Source organism: Drosophila willistoni (assembly GCF_018902025.1).
Source record: "Drosophila willistoni isolate 14030-0811.24 chromosome XL unlocalized genomic scaffold, UCI_dwil_1.1 Seg141, whole genome shotgun sequence".
Taxonomy (NCBI): domain Eukaryota; kingdom Metazoa; phylum Arthropoda; class Insecta; order Diptera; family Drosophilidae; genus Drosophila; species Drosophila willistoni.
The window spans coordinates 13123670-13143984 of record NW_025814052.1 but is presented as its reverse complement, the minus strand read 5'-3'; the positions used below and the strand labels follow the sequence as shown (position 1 = coordinate 13143984).

General features: G+C 37.4%; 2 protein-coding genes across 2 annotated transcripts in view; one reads left to right on the top strand and one right to left on the bottom strand.

Annotated features, from left to right (window-relative positions):
• Positions 1 to 20315, bottom strand: part of LOC6641167 — a 73131-nt gene that overhangs the window by 43586 nt on the left and 9230 nt on the right. The gene's annotated exons all lie outside the window — the stretch shown is intronic.
• Positions 13502 to 15872, top strand: LOC26530237 (mucin-5AC-like). The gene is given in 2 exon segments (XM_023175367.2): positions 13502 to 13824; positions 13826 to 15872. Coding segments are annotated over 2 exon segments (2151 nt in total). The 5' UTR covers positions 13502 to 13554; the 3' UTR covers positions 15707 to 15872.

The following is a 20315-nucleotide window of genomic DNA, read 5'->3' as shown; positions in this document are numbered from 1 at the left end:
GTCTGTTTTTTTTTTTTTTTTATTTCTTAGAACTTACAAACGTTTAATACAAAAAAGTTGCAACAATGACAGGGAACATAAGGTGAGAACAAAAAAAAATAAAAGATAACGGCTACTGCGGGACGACCTGCCGGTATTGCATCGCAGACCGTGGGCTTTAATTTATTGGGCAGACCTTTCCCTCTCCAGCTTCCTAAGTGCCACCATTACGCGCACGGCGAAGGCGCTGGCCGCCTCCCATACGTCTGGATCTGCAATCATCATCCTCGTCAGATTTCTCGCCGTCACCATTTCGCCCATTACATTCTGCAGTCGGCACCGTTCTACTTCGAAGCGAGGGCAGTGCTGGAGCACGTGGCTTGCATCCTCAACAATGCCCGCTCCGCACCATGTGCATTCGTCTGACACGTCGTGGTTGAATCTTTTCAAGTAGCTTCTGAAACAACCGTGGCCGCTCAGGAGCTGTGTGAGGTAAAAGTTCACTGCCCCATGTTTTCTCGAAACCCATGAAGTGATGTCAGTCTGTTGTGTGTCTGTGTGTGTCTGTGTGTGTGTATGTGGGCTTGTCAATATTGCCACATGTACGCACTTTAATTAGTTTGCCACCAGCTCCACTTTCACTCACTGTGAAATGCGTCACCCGGACAACCAACCATTTAACCAGCCAAACCAAAAAACCAACTGTTGTTGACCATCAACCAAAAACCGAGCTCTCCCTCTCACTCTCTCTCTCTCTATCTCACTCATTTGATGATGACAAGCTGGACAAAGGAAAAAGAAAAGAAAAAAATGGATCAGAGAAAACCCAAAAATGGCCAAAATAGCATATTGCTCACGTTTCAGCATTCCAGTTGCCACAATTTCGATTATATTACAGTCTTTGACTTTCGTTTTCGTTAACACACACACACACACACACACACACTCACTCTCTCTCTCTCTCTCCCTTTCAGTAGGTACTTACTCCAAATGGAATATATTGTGATTTTTGCTTAGCCAAGTGATATCCTGTGAGTTTGCGGTTTCTCAATAAACTTTTTCCGCCATATACTCGTTACACGTTACACGTTTGGTATTTATGTATGATCCAAGTGCAAAAGTTTTGTGTCTGAATCCGAAATACGAAATTGAAGCCAAACGAGAATCCAAACTTGAAACGTGTAACTCAATTAAAAGTCAATGGCAGGTTGTGTAGCAATTTCTCAAATCAAGTTTCATCATAGAATATTTGTTAACTATTTCAACTACATGAAGGATAAACTCTAGCAAACGAATAGTCCTTGTCATGCTGCAACTAAACGATTACAGGCCATTAATTAAGTTGACTCGATTTACTAAAAGAAAATAAATTATTAGTTTTGTTAATAATAAAACTAGTTAAAGAAAATACTACATTCTAAGGACTCCGCTGTGTTCCAGAAAATTCATATATAACTTCCACTTCACACTTCACATGAATCAAAAGTTATTGAATTGACATTTTCTAAACAAGCTCTCACCTATGAATTGATATGAAAACGAAAACAAGAAATGAAATGCAAAAAGAACAAAGAGTCTTTTGATATGGACAAGAATTTGTTTATTAACAATCTGACACAAGAGAGAGAGAGAAATATCTGTTTATTTATGAATAAACATATGAATAGAATTGCTGCCATTCAGCAGGAGAGTGAAGTAAAATCATTTATTTAACGACTCTGATATCGATTGAAGCCGTTTGACAAGCTTAAAACTGCACTTTACTCCTAAACAACACACACACACACACACACATACACAGAGACAGAGAGAGACAAAGTCAGAAAACTTGAGCTGTAAACTCGTTGAAGCTTAACAACATTTTGTTTCAGAGAGAGAGAGAGAGAGCGAGGAAGGGAGTTGGATGCATAGGTAAGTGGTAAGAACTACATCTACTTCTGCTGTGTGTGTGTATGTGTGTGTGTGGTTGCTGGCAAGGTGAGAGAAGGTAAAGTGAACTGTGACCAAGAAGTTCTTCACTTCTGTATGTGTCCCGTTTGTCAAATCAAGTGGCCACTTAGTTTTTGCGCCATCATTAGCTTTCAACTTTGTGAAATTGAATTTAAAAACGTTCAACGTGCTTCAGTTAACCGAATTGCTATGTCTTTGCGATGATGTTTTCTATCTCGCTCTGTCACACTTTCTCTCTCTGTTTTAGTCGTGCTCTTGTCATGTATTTACTCAAACTTAAACTTTGCTTTTGAGTTGTGTCCTTCGGTTTATCGTTCCAGCCCCGCCAGCATTTGAGTTCTTCTTGTTGCTCATGTTTATTCCCGCTCATGTTTTTCGTTTTCAGTCGCTTTTACTCGCTGGGGACTTGTTTCATGTTTTAAGTTCACTTTAAGTAGCTCAAGTTAGTTTTAATGCATGGCACACGCAAACTTTTTCGAGCTATCAGTTGATAAATGGCCAAAAAAGGCTTTAAAAATGAAGAAAATCCTTCAACACCATCAACCCCCCGGGGTAGGGGTAGTAAGGGAGGTGGGGGGGGGATTCTGTGCGTGTGTGTGTGTATTTTGGGGTAGTTGTTGTCGGCGGGCAAGTTTGGTTTTAATGAAGCAGCTATCCGGCATGCTAAGGCGCGGCACATGAATTAGCTGGAAGCTGCTTCTGTTGCAGAGCTCAATGCCTCATGCCTCATGCCTCATCCTCTTCATGGCGTTAAGCCACTATAATGCTATAAGTATTCCATATACGTACATATCTCACACAGTGAGGCAGGCATTCTACATACACTATGTACATAATTATGTATGTAAGTTTGGCAAACAAACGGCATACAGAGACCACAAACAACAAGAAACGAGAATCAGTTTGTCACGGGTTCACAGTGCAGAGTTCACTAGCAAATGGTTTATTTTGGCAAACACACATATTTTTGGCCGCCTCAAGGTCGAAAAAAGTTAAATCTTTAAGCCTCTTGAATTGCCTTTGACTATCTACTAAAGATTGATATCAAAATATTAAAGACAATTATTTTTCGTTTGTGAAAACGTTGACAAATTTGTTTTTTGCGAATTGAAACGGAAGCTCATTTTTTTTACTCAAGCTGGCATACACTGCGTATGTGTGTTTTCATAAGCTGACAAGTCTTTTACCTTTTATTTTGTGAGTGAAATATCCGGACAGGAACACGTGTTAGTTATTAAAAGAGAAAATTCAAAAAAAACAAGAAATGTATCCATAGATATCGATTTTAAGACCCAACATTATATCACTTGCTTGGAATGTCAACAAATTCGATTCGATTGAAAAATTTATTAATGTATTTGTGGCAAAGGATTGTGTTTGTTGCTATTGCCATCCTTATCTATGGTGGCTGGTATATTCGTTTATGCCACTGCTGGGCGGATGTGAATGAACCATATCAACCAATGTCCAATCATTGTTTGCCCTTTGTCGAACGGGTGAATCGTTTAAATAGAATTTGCACTGGAATCTATGACATGGAAATCAGTTTGAAGTTTCGCTCCGCCCTGGTCACTGTCAATGAGCCAATTACGGTATTCATGAATACAAAGAAAACAATGCTATTTGCCGCTTTGAAACTATCCACATTGCATTTATGTGACAATCTCGATATGATCAATACAACGCATTTCGTTTGTCTCAATTCGAAAGGCGAGAGTCGGCCATTAAGTTTCATATATTCGCAGGTCTGGTGTTTTCCCCATCATATCTATATGGGGGATTTGTTATTGAAGTCGTGCCTACGTCAGAATGAAATATCCAATAGCGGATTGATTGCCCAGGCAAGAAATACAAAAATTGGTGCCCTGCAATATACAATTATGAAACATGCCACATCTAATGGCATCCATAAATGCTTACACAAATGGATGATCATAATTATCACACAAACACTCATGATGATGATGATGATGAATTAAATGTTAATCAAGAAGTGAATCAAACCCACATTAATATTCTGTCTCCTGCTAGTAAAAATGGCCCATAATTGTCACATAAACTTGAGAGCTTGAACTTTAGTTTTTTCTTTCGCTTTTGTTTTTGTTCGTTTTGTTACTAAGATTTTCATTTATTTTTTTGTTCTTTGTTTTGCTTGCAAATAAACAGTTAAGAGGGGTTTGTGTGTGTGTGTGTGTGTGGGTTCAGTGTGAAAAATTCATTTAAGCAGTCGGTAAACTACAGCATCATATATCATCGGAACCGCAGGAGAATGCAGGAGGCCAAACGAGAGAAAAGAAAATTGGCAAACAGCCCAACAGGGCTACCAAAAAATGTTGGCATCCTTGTGGCTAGGCTCGCTTCTAGTTCATAAATCATTAGGCTCGATTGTCTGGCTAACACGTTTTGGGCTCGAGCAACCAACCTCACCTTAACAAACCGCCCGATCTCAAGAGGTTCCATCTCTCTCTCTCTCTCTCTCTCTCTCTCTCTCTCTCTCTTTCACTTTCTATGTCTTTGTCCAGCCGCATCTAGATAGCCTTGCCCCAGGCACACACTAAATTAATAAAGCATTTGCTATCTCATAAAAGAGGCAAAAAAAAAAACAAATTATGAGTAAGGAAAGGTAACCCCGAAAATTGCAGCTTCAAAAGAGATAATAAGCAATGAATTATCCTACACGCAGCGAATTTCAAAAAGGTGTGTGTATATGGATGTCTGTGCGTGTGTGTGTGTGTAGATGGGTGTACCTCTTGGAATTTATCGCACGTTACGCATGATGCTGAGAGTTGTAATTTTTCATGAAATGAGCAGAGCGACAAGACACACGCTAACAACACAACCGACCGACAGAACAAAAACAATGTAAAAATCTCTCCTAGCATCGACTCGGATTACACCCTTTAACAGAACAACAAAAGGACTCACTACATTACTTTATTTATCCACAAATTCAGTAGAAATTTTGATGTATATTTGCTTCATGGTTTTCACAAAATGTATTTTGAAACCCTTTTCTTTTTTTTTTTGCATGATTTCCTACCATGCAGCTGCAGGGTATACTACAACAGGATGAAAATGTGATGGCAATGAAGATGGAGATGAAGCGACAGTGCCAGCAGCAATCTCCTCCCTCCACCTGACCATCCGTAACTAAAATCCCATAACAACGACACCCGACAAAAGTGAACACAAACCATATTCACACTGAGTACAAGAAAAACTCGCTTATCTTCACTTTTCACATTAATAGGATAATAGTGCCAGAGTGGATCCTTATCCTAGAAACCCATTTCAATATTGTATTGATCTCAGTTATCTAAGATCTAATATAAGCTAGCTATATAAGAAACTTAATGAAAATACAATTAAATCTCTTAACAAAGGACGTCTTAAAAGGACTCCAAATCACTATAAGTAAATACAATATTTAGTTAAGTGAGATAAAAGCATAGCATTATAGACAATTTTGTTGGATGGACACATGCATATATACAAAAATGTAATTTAACAGGTATATCTATGTTTAGTATGTGTCTGATGGGCGTATGTGTGTCTGTGTGTGTGTGTGTGTGTGTGTGTGTGATGTCTACATACTTCATGAAAAGGATAAGCTACCGCCAAATAACCAACGAATAACTCCACACGCGCGCACATAATGCAAGATTAATTTCTGATGTCGTTATAAATAAAAGCTCAAGCATTTTATAGCTCGCTTTAACTTCCCCCAGCCCTCTCTCCAGCTCTCTTTCTCTGTCTCTGTCTCTTTCTCTTGCCGTTCGGCCATTCTCTCTCCCACATATACATTATTTTCAGGCTGAACATGCATAGACAGAGGGACAGAACGAGAGATTTAGAGAGATAGAGAGAGACAGAGAGAGAGAGAGGGAGACGAATGAGTTAAAGTGGACATCAGGACTTTCACCGGTTGTTAGGTAATATGTGGCGTATACGCAACGTCAATGGCCAAAAGACCACAAAAACGACACCGGCAAAAAAGAATAATGTTGCATTTTATTTCTCCCGACAGTAATTCGTGCACAGAACGCGTTTTGTTCACATAATCGGATTTGCAGACAGTTGGCCAACACACACACATACATACAGATAGTGTATATGTGTGTGTGTGTGTGTGTGTGTGTGCAGCGAAGCATATAATATACTGACAGTCCCATCTAATCGCATGCCAAGCTTTGGACATTTTCTTTTCACTTTGCCATTTGTCGCCAAAAAAAATAAATAAAGAACTTTTTCGATTGCTAAAACTCTATCTTACATAAGCAATAAGCTAAACTTTAATTTAGATTAGCAAAAATTTCATAAACAATGTAAATTTCAACATCCTTCTCTCTCTCACTCGGTTTGCTTCTCCTGCCAGACTTTTTGATGGTAAATTACTTTTGATAATTGGAAATATAATACCTATAGAAAAGTGAATAGAACAATGCATAAATGCTGAATAGTTAATTAATGTTAGGCAAAAGCAAGTTATTATGGTGTAAACTAAGTTACCCCACAATGGCAACTACATAGTAGAATAATGAAAAGTTCATTCAATTAGCCAAATTGAGGATATCCATCAATTGAACCATTTCTCAGTCTTTATCAATTTCCCTTTGGCTTTGCTCTGCCATTCGATGCAGACTAAATGAGCAAAAAGGACTAGCAGCCACCTGCTGCTGCTGCTGCTCCTGCTACAGATCCTCTCGATGCCATTTCTGACCTGCTGTAAAGCAAATTCAGCACAATTCCTTAAACAAGGACAATCCATTTAACCCAGAACTAAAGGCAAAAGCCATTAATTTCCTTTTCGTGTTTCTTCTTCTTCTATTCTTGTTGCTTCTATTGCATTTATCAATTTGTTTGCACACTTATCAACAATGTTTGCCATTGCTTTTGCTTTTAGTTTTGCTGATATGCTTTTTATTGAGAGTCAAAAAGTATTGATGTCTATAAAAAATATTAAAGCGCTTTAACCAAAACTTAAAGGACATTAATGGCAAACTAAACTCTGTTTTAACTCTTCTCAGACACAGGTCTGAGATCTGGTCACAAATTTTATCATACAAACTTTCCTTGCTAAAACAATCATTTACAAATTTCAAGATTTTATTCTCTCTACTCCTTACTCCACTTGAAATATTTACTATCTTACACACTCATCTTGGCCTTTTGTAACAAAATTCAAAAAGATTGTCTTACATAGTTTTACGACAAATTTTCATCGCTTAGTCACGACCACAAAACTTTTTCGTATTATTTGATCTCAGAGAATGAAATAAAAACAAGAGCAAGGACAATTTAACAATTGAGTTTACCAAGCAAAGCAAATAAAAGACAAAAAGGAAAACACACACACAACTTTCGGCAAAAGTCTCTCTCCCCCCCTTTTTTTTTCTATCAACACAAAATATATTTAAAATGTGTAATTGTTTTCTAGTACCCTGTAATTTCAATTTCAAAAGGTTCAGATAGTTGCAAAAATTTTATCAGGAATCAAAGTTAATAAGTAAACTAAAATGTGTTAATTTATAGAACATTTGAAAGTCGGCTACCGGATTTGTTATTAATTTTTGTTGGATCGCCACTTCAATTGTCCAACAGTCGATGGAGCATTTGAGAAAGTAAAATGGGAAAAATGCCATTAAATAAATATAAAAAAATAAATATAGTAGGCGGTGAATAGTTAAGAGGAAGGAAAAATAAAAAAAGGAAAACACCACCGCAAAATGTTTGGGGAAAATTTGCATGAGAAAACAACACGATGTCGTTGTGGAAAATTGAAATAAAAACCGAAAACGAAAAAAAAAACAAAACAAAAAACATTCAAGTAGCCAAAGAACAAGTGCAATTATTCAACTATTTGTAAAACTGAAAACAAACCAAAAAGTTGGTCAACTTAACTCGTGGTAAACTTTGTATACGTTTTGTAATTATTTTTTGTGAAGATTTTCTTATTTAAATACGATAAAAAGAAAAGGTTAATCAATCGATTATAATCACAAGCAATCGAGAAAAAATTAAAATTATCGATTAATCTAAACGATCTTTTAGTCCAATTTTGAATATTTAATAGAAAAAACATTTGATTACATTAAAACTAACCATTTTTATTTAGTTAATACAGAAAACTCGATGGGTTCACCCTTTTTTGTGTGCTACGAATCGAACTGCTTGATTAGTTTTCTATGTTTTATAATAGAATCTTAATAATTAAACCTTTTTAATGCATGGGTCCAACAACAACAACAAAACGATTATTCAAGGAATCAATTGATTGGCATTTTTCAGATTAAGCTAAATAATCGATCACCATCACCAACACTTATGTTTCATTATGTAGGTATGTAATTTGAAATGAATGCCCATAAAATACAATTTATTTTCCATGTAAATGGGTAAAATCAAAGTAATTATCCAATCAACCAGTTTACAATATTATAAGGCATATGAAATGGGGCAAGGTATGGTGTATAAATGAAGTAAAGTTTATACAATAACAACAACAACATTCATCTTATATATGTACATACAAAATACATATACAAATAATACTTTGTATAAATATTACATTTTTCATTTCGGCCTGCCTTTTACTTTGTTGGCAATTGAGTGGAGAGAATGAAAAACTGAATGACTGTGGGCAAAAATATCAGTATTTCTTTTTGTTTTTGCCTGTTCTTTTTTAGCCAACAAAGCAAAAATTGTGCACTGGCCAAAACAAAAAGCAAAAAAAGGAAATGGTTTTATTGCCACCTTGTTTTTTTTTTGTTTTGTTTGTTTTGTATTCAATTTAAAGAACAATTGAATGCAAAGATTAGTTTCTACAAAATGAATCAAATTTTAATTAAACTAAACAAAAAGTTTTCATAAACAATAGTACATAAGAAGCTTTTCACACTTTTCATTTTCCGCTCTAGATATTTATTTTCCAATTTTCCATTTCGAAAGGCTCACAGATTCAATAAGCTATAAATTGTAACTTAAAACCAATTGAATCCTTAGTGTACAACAATTTTAAAGTCCTAGAAATATATTTGTTATCAATTAATGTAAGTTAAAATTCATTTTTTTTCCACACAATTTACTTGGATATGGGTTTTAAGCAAAGTTAACAAAAACTTAAGAAAAACACACACAAAACTCTCTATTTTAAGCATTCTTGTCCTTGATGTATTTTGTTTGGCTTTTTTCAGTAGATCTTGTTGTTGTTGTTGTTGCTAGTGTTGTTTATGGGTCGTGTTAGGAGGTGCCAGCTCACGTAGTTTAGCTCGACAGTTTTGTGCCGTGTGTCCATGTTTGTCTTGTTTACAGGATATTTTCTTGGTTTCTTTTTGTTGTTGTTGTTGTCCTTTTTGCTGCCTTAGCAGGTCCCGAAACTACGTCCAATGCAGTGATTTTGTTATTGTTATAAAATATGAGCTTGAATTAGGCTCTCCATAAGCACACACACACACACACAACCACACACATATGCAGACACAGAGACAAACATATTTGTGCAAAGTTTTTGTTTGTTTTAGGTTTTATCCTCCCCACTTCTCGGATAAAAAAAAAAAAAAAAAAAAGAGAAAAAAAAGTAAAAAGTATGTAAAGCAAAAACATGAGACCAAGGGGAGAAAACGTAAGAGAAAGACAGGATGTGTGTGTACATATGTCCTGCAGGGATTTTTATTATTTTGGCTCCTGATTCTGCTGTTGCTGTTGCTGCTGCTGCTGCTGCTTCTTCTGCTTCTCCAGCATACACCGAAGGTGTGTGTTTTGTCAAATGTGCACTCATTTTGCTGAAAAATTGAAGTACATGCATGACTGACTATCATTTTGCCTCTCCCATTACCTCATCCACCTGCACTCCATCCACTACACAGGACACGAGCAATCCTTTTCACCATGCGTATGTGTATGTGTGTACGTACATATGTGTGTGTCCTTACAGATTTTCATAAGATTTCCGGTCACTTCACTAATGAGTTTTACACTGCCTCATAGCATACAAGAAATTTTTGTTGATCCAAAATCTCTTCTCAGTGTCTCCAAACAAGCTTTCAAATCCTTCCGTGTCTACGCTTAATTTAATTTTCCATCCATTTTACATGTATGTGCATGTGTGTAGGTGTGTGTGTGTGTGTGTGTGTGTGTGTGTGTGCTTGTATGCACTAAAATAACTTTTACATTGAGCCATGCTTTGTCTTGGGTTCTTTATAGCCTGGGTCATCATTTGTTTTACATTTTGGGCCAAAGGAGAAAATTTCAATTTTATGGCTTAGTTATTTCTTCTTTTGCAATCTACTTTGTTTTCATAACTAATGCTAAGTTAAATACAAGTTAAAAACATGTTTTTTTTTTTAGGCAATATATTAAATTCTTATTACCATCTAATCCATAAAATTTCCCATCCCAGTCTCTCCCCAAATTATGTGAAATAGATATTTTTCCTATATTTGGCTTAAATTAAATTCTCTTATGCCTTTTGAAATCTGAAAAAAAAGACTTCACTTTCCTTAAGAAGGATCTTTAATACTTGAAAGTGAAGGAAAAGCACTTGAGAAGCTCAAACTTGTCTCAAATGGCCTAATTCAAAGTGGAAGCATTTTTCTTAACAACATTTTCCATTTAAACTAGTTTAAAAATTCGAAATGTTCATATGGGAGGCCATTGATAATATCATTTCAATTATGTTTGAAACTTTCCATAAATAATACAAAAGTTTTGTTTCTCTAAATAATAAAATATATTGATTAATTTTGTTATTTATTAGCATTTTTATTAAAGCATCTAAAGTGTGCATCACACAGTGCGTATGAGTAATATAAGCCCCAAAACGAAAAACTAAATAGCATAACAAAATCAAGCACGTCAAATGGGCATTGGCTATGCCTTTTGTCACACAAACACACACACACGCACGTACAACCAAACAAAAGGAAAACAACAACAATAACAAAAAAATAAAACCAAGTATTTTACGTAAATTGAAAATAGTTTATGCATTCATTTTTAAATGGTTTGTTGAACATTTTTCCCAAATATCGCAAATAGTTTACGCTTTAAATAAATAATAATTTATGGCAAATAGACATGAGAGAAAGACATCGAGAGAGAGAGAGAGAGCGCATAATAAATTGGAGGAAGAGACAGAGAAAATGAACGCAGGCACAAAAGGGGAAAAAGGGCGAGGATTTTGCCAACAGCAATTGTAACTTTATTTGCCTTTGTGCATTGCAAATTAGGGAGAGAAATGTTACGAATTCACAATGAGAATACGCTGATACCCTAGAACTAATCACTATTTCAAAACTATCTATTAACGTTCGGCTCAACAAATTCATAAATTTTCGTTTTGATTAATTGAAATGAAAGTTAAAGACTTTTGACTTGAACTAGGCCAATGCATTGCCACTCTAGTTAGGCAAAAGTCAACCGATTCGATCACTGAATAATGATTAAGTTTTATAAATTTTTACCCATTATGTAGAGATAAACAATCATTTCGATTTCGAGTCTTAATAAATAAAATAATTCATATAGACCCCGTTGATAATAGATTTCTTCTCAATGGGTAGCAAGTATAAAATTTCGCGCATAAATCTTAACTGCAACAACCATATTTAATTGCAAAACTTTTGGCCATGTCGGACATGGACTTTACTGGTCATGTCCATGACAAGGGCCAGACAGACGGACAAACGGACAGCCAGCGCACTAACCGAAATCAACTGGCCGCCCTTTTTGGCTGATTTGTTTTTGCGACTGAATGAGTGAATTGAGTGGTGTGTGTGTGTGTGCTGGTGTAAAAATTATTACGCACTCACACGCCCCCTTAGGCGATCTGCCCATTTTATCGGCTGCCAAATGGCCAACACTTGTCCACTTTCCTTACTTTTTGTTTTTTGTTGCGGCCACTTGGCCAATGGCCTAACACTTCCGGGGTCTGAGGCCATAAACCGAAATCTCTTGTTTGCACTGGGCTCTTTGGCAACTTTTTTGGATTGCGGATTGGGGTTTAAGAGTAGAGAGTAGAGAGTAGAGAGATAGAGGGAGGAAATCAGTTAACAGTCAATTTCAACTATTTTACAGGCTGCGTTCAGCATGCCAAATGACCCAAGCCAAATGTCAATACCATCAGCATGCTCAAGTCATAAAGCGGCAATGATGTGATGACTGAGGATGAGGGGCAAGACTATTGGGGATTAGTCAGACAGAGAGAGGGAGAGAGAGAGAAAGAAAGGGAAGAGGCCAAATATGAAAATATCAATACACCCCCCAACGATTTGATTTTTGCCAGATTTTTTCTATGATTTGGCAAACAGATGTATGTTCAATTGAAATGGTATGAGACGAAGGTCGGGAGGGTCTGAAAAAACACTTACATAATTTGCGCACTTGAACTCTATTCAACTCAACTTAAGTAAGTAGACACACTTACTGGTATTTATTTAGCTTTGATGGATTAAGGCTAGATTATTAAGACTTAAGACTTTCCCTCGATGAGGAACACCCACGCAAAAGACTTGAAATCAAACACACAAAAGAAATATTGACTGAAAAATGACAGCAATGTTGGCAAAAGCATTCACAGATGTCAGTTTTATTTTCATTTTTAACACAAATTAAAAATAAATCAAACTTATTTGTAATTAGTTGAAGAAAGCGTCATTATTCCACCTTCAATTGGTTATTCCATTATCAGTCGAAAATTTCAGTCATATCTTAAAAACGGGTATATGTTAAACATACATTGTGAACCTACTGGCGAGATATTAACCAGCTTCTTTATCAGATACAGAGTTTGACTTTTCAAGTGGACAAAGAAAATATAGAAATACTTTTTATAGTAAAAAGTCTGAAAAGTCTAGTTCTTGTCTTCTCACACATGTCATGGTCAATCTGACATTCAATTATCTAATAGCCACGAGAGCACTATTGATGCTTCCTACAAGCTTTCTTTACATGTTGTGGGTATTATCATATCTACTTGAGTGGTTTAAGTGTTTGCTGTAATTGGTTGTGGCGATAAGGGTCCTCCAAGAACCATATAAAAGCCGGGCCTCTCTTCCAATAGTTCGTACTGTGAAGCCGCAGAGCAACGAACTCATTGCAATGAGAGCTTGTATGTTGAATAATTCATAACTTTAGTAGAAACACCATCTAACAATCAGCTGTTTATTTTTCAGACAACTTGCTAGTACTCACTTTTGTAACTGTACTGTTATCCTTCACCGGATGCAGCAATGGAAACCCACAGCCGGACTGTAGAGAGCATCACAATGGTCTCTCCTTTGCTGATCCAGGAAGTTGTTCAAGCTTCTATGTCTGCCTGCGTGGCAGAACACTGAGGCAAGAATGTGCAACTGGCCTAGTTTTCGATCCCAAAACCCAATCCTGCAACTTGCCCATCCTAGTTCAATGCATTAATGGCGATCGTAGCGGTGCTTTTCTGTCGGGACACCGTCCTGACAATAATGGACATCGTCCCGTAGAACCTCCTTGTGACAAACCACTTCCACCTCCACCACCGCCGCCTCCTCCTCCTCCTCCACCACCACCTCCGCCACCACCTCCTCCACCACCACCTCCGCCTCCACCACCACCACCGCCTCCTCCTCCTCCTCCACCACCGCCTCCGCCATGCAACAACCCACCACCACCTCCACCACCACCACCACCTCCACCTCCTCCTCCACCACCACCTCCACCTCCTCCTCCACCACCGCCTCCGCCATGCAACAACCCACCACCACCTCCACCACCACCACCACCTCCACCTCCTCCTCCACCACCACCTCCACCACCACCTCCTCCACCACCGCCTCCTCCACCACCGCCACCACCACCACCACCACCTCCTCCTCCACCACCACCACCACCACCACCACCTCCTCCACCACCATGCAATAGACCCACTACAACAACGACGACAACAACTTGCGAACCTACAACGACGACGACAACTACAACCACAACAACAACAACAACAACAACAACTACAACCACGACGACGACAACAACAACTTGCGAGCCTACAACAACGACGACAACAACAACAACTACAACGACGACAACAACAACAACTACAACAACTACAACAACTACAACAACTACAACAACTACAACAACTACAACAACTACAACAACTACAACAACTACAACAACTACAACAACTACAACAACTTGCAAAACAACAACAACGACAACAACGACAACAACGACAACAACAACTACAACAACTACAACAACAACAACGACAACAACAACAACAACTTGCAAACCAACGACAACCACAACAACGACAACAACAACTACAACCACGACAACAACAACAACAACTACAACCACGACGACGACGACAACAACAACAACTTGCAAACCAACAACAACGACAACAACAACAACTTGCAAACCAACAACAACGACAACAACAACTACAACCACGACAACAACAACAACAACTACAACCACGACGACGACGACAACAACAACAACTTGCAAGCCAACAACAACGACAACAACAACAACTTGCAAACCAACAACAACGACAACCACAACAACGACAACAACAACTACAACCACGACAACAACAACAACAACAACAACTACAACCACGACGACGACGACAACAACAACAACTTGCAAACCAACAACAACGACAACAACAACAACTTGCAAACCAACAACAACGACAACCACAACAACGACAACAACAACTACAACCACGACAACAACAACAACAACTACAACCACGACGACGACGACAACAACAACAACTTGCAAACCAACAACAACGACAACAACAACAACTTGCAAACCAACAACAACGACAACAACAACAACTTGCAAAACAACGACAACAACAACTACAACCACGACAACAACAACAACAACTACAACCACGACGACGACGACAACAACAACAACTTGCAAGCCAACAACAACGACAACAACAACAACTTGCAAACCAACAACAACGACAACAACAACAACTTGCAAAACAACGACAACAACAACTACAACCACGACAACAACAACAACAACTACAACCACGACGACGACGACAACAACAACAACTTGCAAACCAACAACAACTACAACGACAACAACGACAACTTGTAAAACAACAACAACGACAACAACTTGCAAAACAACAACAACAACAACAACAACAACTTGCAAACCAACAACAACGACAACAACAACAACTTGCAAAACAACAACAACGACAACCACAACAACGACAACTTGTAAAACAACAACAACGACAACAACAACAACTTGCAAAACAACGACGACAACAACCACAACAACTACAACCACGACGACGACGACAACAACAACAACAACGACTTGCAAAACAACAACAACGACAACAACACCAAAATCACCTTGCAAACCACGAACAACAACGACGACAACCACTTGCAAGCCCCAAACAACTACAACGACGACAACAACTTGCAAACCACGAACAACAACGACAACGACAACTACTCCTCCATGCGAAACAACCACAACAACATGCGCTCCTGCTGTAGTGCCAGTTACAGGAAAGCCAAAAATATCGTTGAAAGTCAAATTAGCTGAGGTACTGGCTTCGCGGGCCGACTGCCTTGGTCTGGAAGATGGCACATTCTTTGTAGATTCCAGACACTGTCGCCGTTTCTATGTTTGCCGCAACAATCGCGCCAGACGTCAATCCTGCCCATCCGGTCAGTGGTTCGATCGTGAGACCAAGGCTTGTCGCCTCCGTGCCGAAGTTACCAACTGTCTCTCCAACCGCAACTAAGCGACCCAAGACCCAATCCGAATGAATGAATCGACCCCAGCTATTCTACCAGGACTTTAACGAAATGACTCCACGAAATATCCCTTTGTCCTTAATATACGCCACTGATTTTTGTTAACCATAAGTAGTATACCATATAAATTAAATGCAGCATTCAAAAAATCTATATATTTGCAATTTTCATTTTGTACATTCATGCGATATTGTCAGAATTCTTTAAAGTTCTGATTGATAGAGATTCGAGATCCTGTATCAGGAAAATGCTGTATGCGAAATGCTTTCTTATTCGTTATTCGTTCACGCCGATCTTCGAATATCATGAATATAAAGGAAGCAAAACATAGATTCGAAAATCGTGAGATATATGAAATACCAAAATTATTGAAAAACCAGAGGGCCGGGGCTAACTTCGACCGCGTCAAAGTTTGTATACCCTTGCAACTTTTTTGGTAGGTCTTTCCTTACCTATAGCCATCAAAGTGGAAAAACGTTTTATCTAAAAAGGCTAATGTTTGCCAATGAACGGCCTACAATCTTAGCATAGGAAATAACGAAGATATCGATCAAAGTCACTGTTTTCCACCGATCGTTCCTATGGGAGCTATACGATATAGCTACCAGATCTTCATCAAATTTGGCACAGTCATTTACAGATATATTAAACTAACAAATGTTTAATTTGAAAGGAATCGCGTCAAAAGCAACGCAGTTATTGACAAAAGTCACTGTTTTCGAAAGATCGTTCCTATGGGAGCTATATGATATAGTCACCCGATCTTGATCAAATTTGGCATAGTCGTTTATATGTGTAATTAACTCACCAATATTAAATTTCACGACAATAGCTCAGAAAATAATGAAGTTATTGAGAAAAGTCACTGTTCGTGACTTTGTCATTTGTATGGGAGCTATATGATATAGTGATCCGATCCGGCTGAATCCGAGATATACAACGCCTGCAGTATATACAAGCCTACATGCAAAATTTCAATTGGATTTTGCGTTGATCCAGACGGACGGACGGACGGACGGACATGGCTATTTGAACTCGTCTCGTCGTGCTGATCAAGAATATATACTTTATATGGTCGGAGATGCTTCCTTCTATGCGTTGCACACTTTTGACCAAAATTAATATACCCTTTTTGCAAGGGTATAATAAATATCAAAGAAGCTAACTTCGACTATACCGAAGATGATATATCATTGCAGGCCATAATGTTCACTTGTTCAATTCATTGCTATACCATTCGATTTTCCCGTTTGGGAAAATGATGTTAAAAACTATCATATTAGTATTTCAGATTAGATACTCCAACTCCCTCATATATATGTTTCGTACATCACTAAATAGTATAGTGGTCCGATCCAGATGATTTTCATGCCTTATCTTACCCTCTTAGCTTAAATACCAAGTTTCATTCCAATAGTTTTCCAAATGTATGAAAAGGTTTTGAAAATAATCGTAACTGCATATAAAATACCTCGGGGAAGGTTGGGAAATGGTAATTATATATGTATGTAGGGAAATGGGAAATTTACTTGAATACATCACGCCAGTTAAACTACTTATTGCATACTGTAGGGGGCACGGTTCCCTTGAATTTTATTTTGTACACATTCTTGCATACTTAATTGTAATTCGCTACTGGTCCAAAATATTTTCCTTTTTGCATTTTCTCGCATAGGTAATTAAAATTCGCAACTGGTTTAATGAGAGAATAAATTATAATGCCCATGTAAATGTTGTGTTGTGCTTAACACACAAGCTGTTTAAATTTTTCTACCAAAATTCATAGTAATAAAACAAAAAAAACTCAACCAACATTGAATCATCTCACACCCGAAAATGGTTAGAAAGCAAATGCAAAACAAGGTCATAAATTTGTCAACGCTTTGGCCAAGTGTGAGTCTGGTCTGAATGTATGGAATTGCAGTTAGGCAGTTAGAAAACAATGAAACTATCCAGACACACACACACACACACACACATCGTTTAAGTAGTTAAAAATTCAAAATGAAGATACCTTTAACTAATTGGATTTCAAGCTAGTGAATTGTATGTATGCACATACATACATAATGGCGAATCTATTAGTGTGCCCAGCCACAAAGTGCACTCACCATCAATCAGAGGGCTCAACCGAAAATTCATGGCCACACGTAGCAACCAAGCACCATGCAACATGCATCACGATGAGGCAATGGTAAATTGTTACTTACCAGCCCCCAAAAGGGGGTAAACTTGAAAATCTGGCAGGAGGGCGGAGGGGGAAGGAAAGGGCGAAAAAGCATTATCGCATTTCCGTTACTGCTTTATTATTTGTGACCATCCTTCCCGCTGCTCTTCAACCGACGATTACCAATTCCACTAGTATATACGGATATATACATACATATATAGCAACCTATATATTAAATATTTTTGGAATTTTTTCGACCTAGCACTTTGCTTGTTTGCGGCATTTTGCATCCTACATACATGCATACATACATACATACATATGCATATGTATGTATTTATTGTTGTTGATGTCGCTTGGTTGTTGTATTTTTATGGGTCACAAACACAAATCAAAAGGCAAAAGCGGCGCATCGCGTCGCGCTAACTTTTATCATATATCACTGGAGCATTCGACGGCGGTCGCCAAAAAAACACGCACACACACACACACACAGCCAGACACACGCTTGCATACACATTTATACATACATCAACACAAAAGGACAGGAAAACCAGAAAAACCTCAGATCACTTCCGCCGCACCAACGAACTTTGTATACCCTTACCGAGTTTTTAAACTTTTCGAGTTCAATTCGAATTCAAAAAGCATTTTTTGTACTTAAATTAAATGAAATGCTAAATTTAAACGCTCGAAACGATTTTTTCACAATTTAATTTAAGATTTACTCACTACATTCCAAGAGCCCTCAAGTATGCAATGCTTTTTATTAAGCTGTTCACCTTAATTATAAACTAAGAACTTTGATTAAGAAAGTTTTTTTCCGAAATCAATATATTCGATAGACTCATATCAAACCTAATCGTTTATACCCGTCTACGGAGAAAAGTATCTAGAAATACCCAAAAAACTATGTGCGTGAAGAACGCCCAACTATGCCACTTTAGTGAACCTAATAAAAGCGAAACAAACTTCCCTATGTGTACATATATCTACTGCACATATATAGTAGGTATTGTATACTCTTGCCAAAAGGGTATATCTTTGCTTATAAAACAAACCGAAATAAGTTATCAACTTGAAACATTTTCACTATTCATAACTATATAGAGGGTAACAATACAAAACTGATACATATTGAAAAGCAAAGATTATTTGGCAAGAGTATTTCGATTTTGGCACAACCAAACTTGGACCTGGACCATTCCAAAGTGTTTTTATTTTTCTTGGTTTTTGTGTTTTCATTTTCTGTTTTTTTTTTTTTGGTAAAGCGTTTCAGTTTGCTATGGTTTGATGTGATGTTGTATTTTTTATGGCGCAAAGTGGCGCGTGAATTGTTTTTGCACAGTTGGGCGAATATAAGGCACTCCTTGATGCAGCCGCCGCTGCCGTTTCCGCACTTTTGGGCTCACTCAACCACATTGAAAAAGTTCATCTCTCTCTCTCTCTCGACAAAATGCATTCTTCTGAATAATGCTGCATACAGTAAAAATCAATTGTAAAGAATACATTAATTCGTATAGTAGTTTATAATCTTGACAAAAAAAATTGTCATTCAATTTCGTTTAACATGTCGTATACGCAATAATCTTTTTCATAACAAATTGAAGTCGTTGAATGACGTTAAAACAGAGTTGAAGTGATGTTAAGCAAAACTCTTGCTGTTCTTGATTAACAAAATGTTAACACGAATCTATTATATATCATTATTTGATCAACTATCAGTCAACTGTCACGAAGATGACCAAATTTATATACATTGTAATCATTTTTCTACACAATTTGCCTAGAGATAATCCTGATTAAATTGTTTAACTGAACAATTATGAACTCTATATATGTATGTGTATGAACAAATATATGAAATAAAAGGGGGGATATGCCAACTAATGATGCTTTGCCTAATTGTATAATTTTCAACTAAATTCAACAATATCCTTAGGGCAATGCGTATTTATTTAGAATTAAGCAGCATGTTTTCTATCTGAAATTAACATTTTTGATATTGTACAATATTGAACATTCTACACACACATACACACACACCACACACAGACATTCCAGAGCATTCATTCGAAATTATGACAATTTAATTTATTTTTTCACAACGAGTTTTTGCGGTCAATTGTTTGTACTGGATACATATTCATTCAGTGTTTTTGTTTTGCGTTTTTCCCTCTTTTTTTTGGTTTCTGTGTGTGGTTTGTTAGCCATTTGGGGCAGTTAGTAAAAATTAATTAATGATTACCAAAAACTTATCGCAAAAAAAAAGAACGGAAAATCAAACGGTTTAGTTGGCTGTAAACGATTTGGCTGATACCCTAGAAATGTCTCGGCCAAATAACCTAATCATGCGTAAAACGCTGCCAGGAAGTGAAATCAAAGATAAAGATGATTTATTGTATTAATTATAACACGGGGGGGGG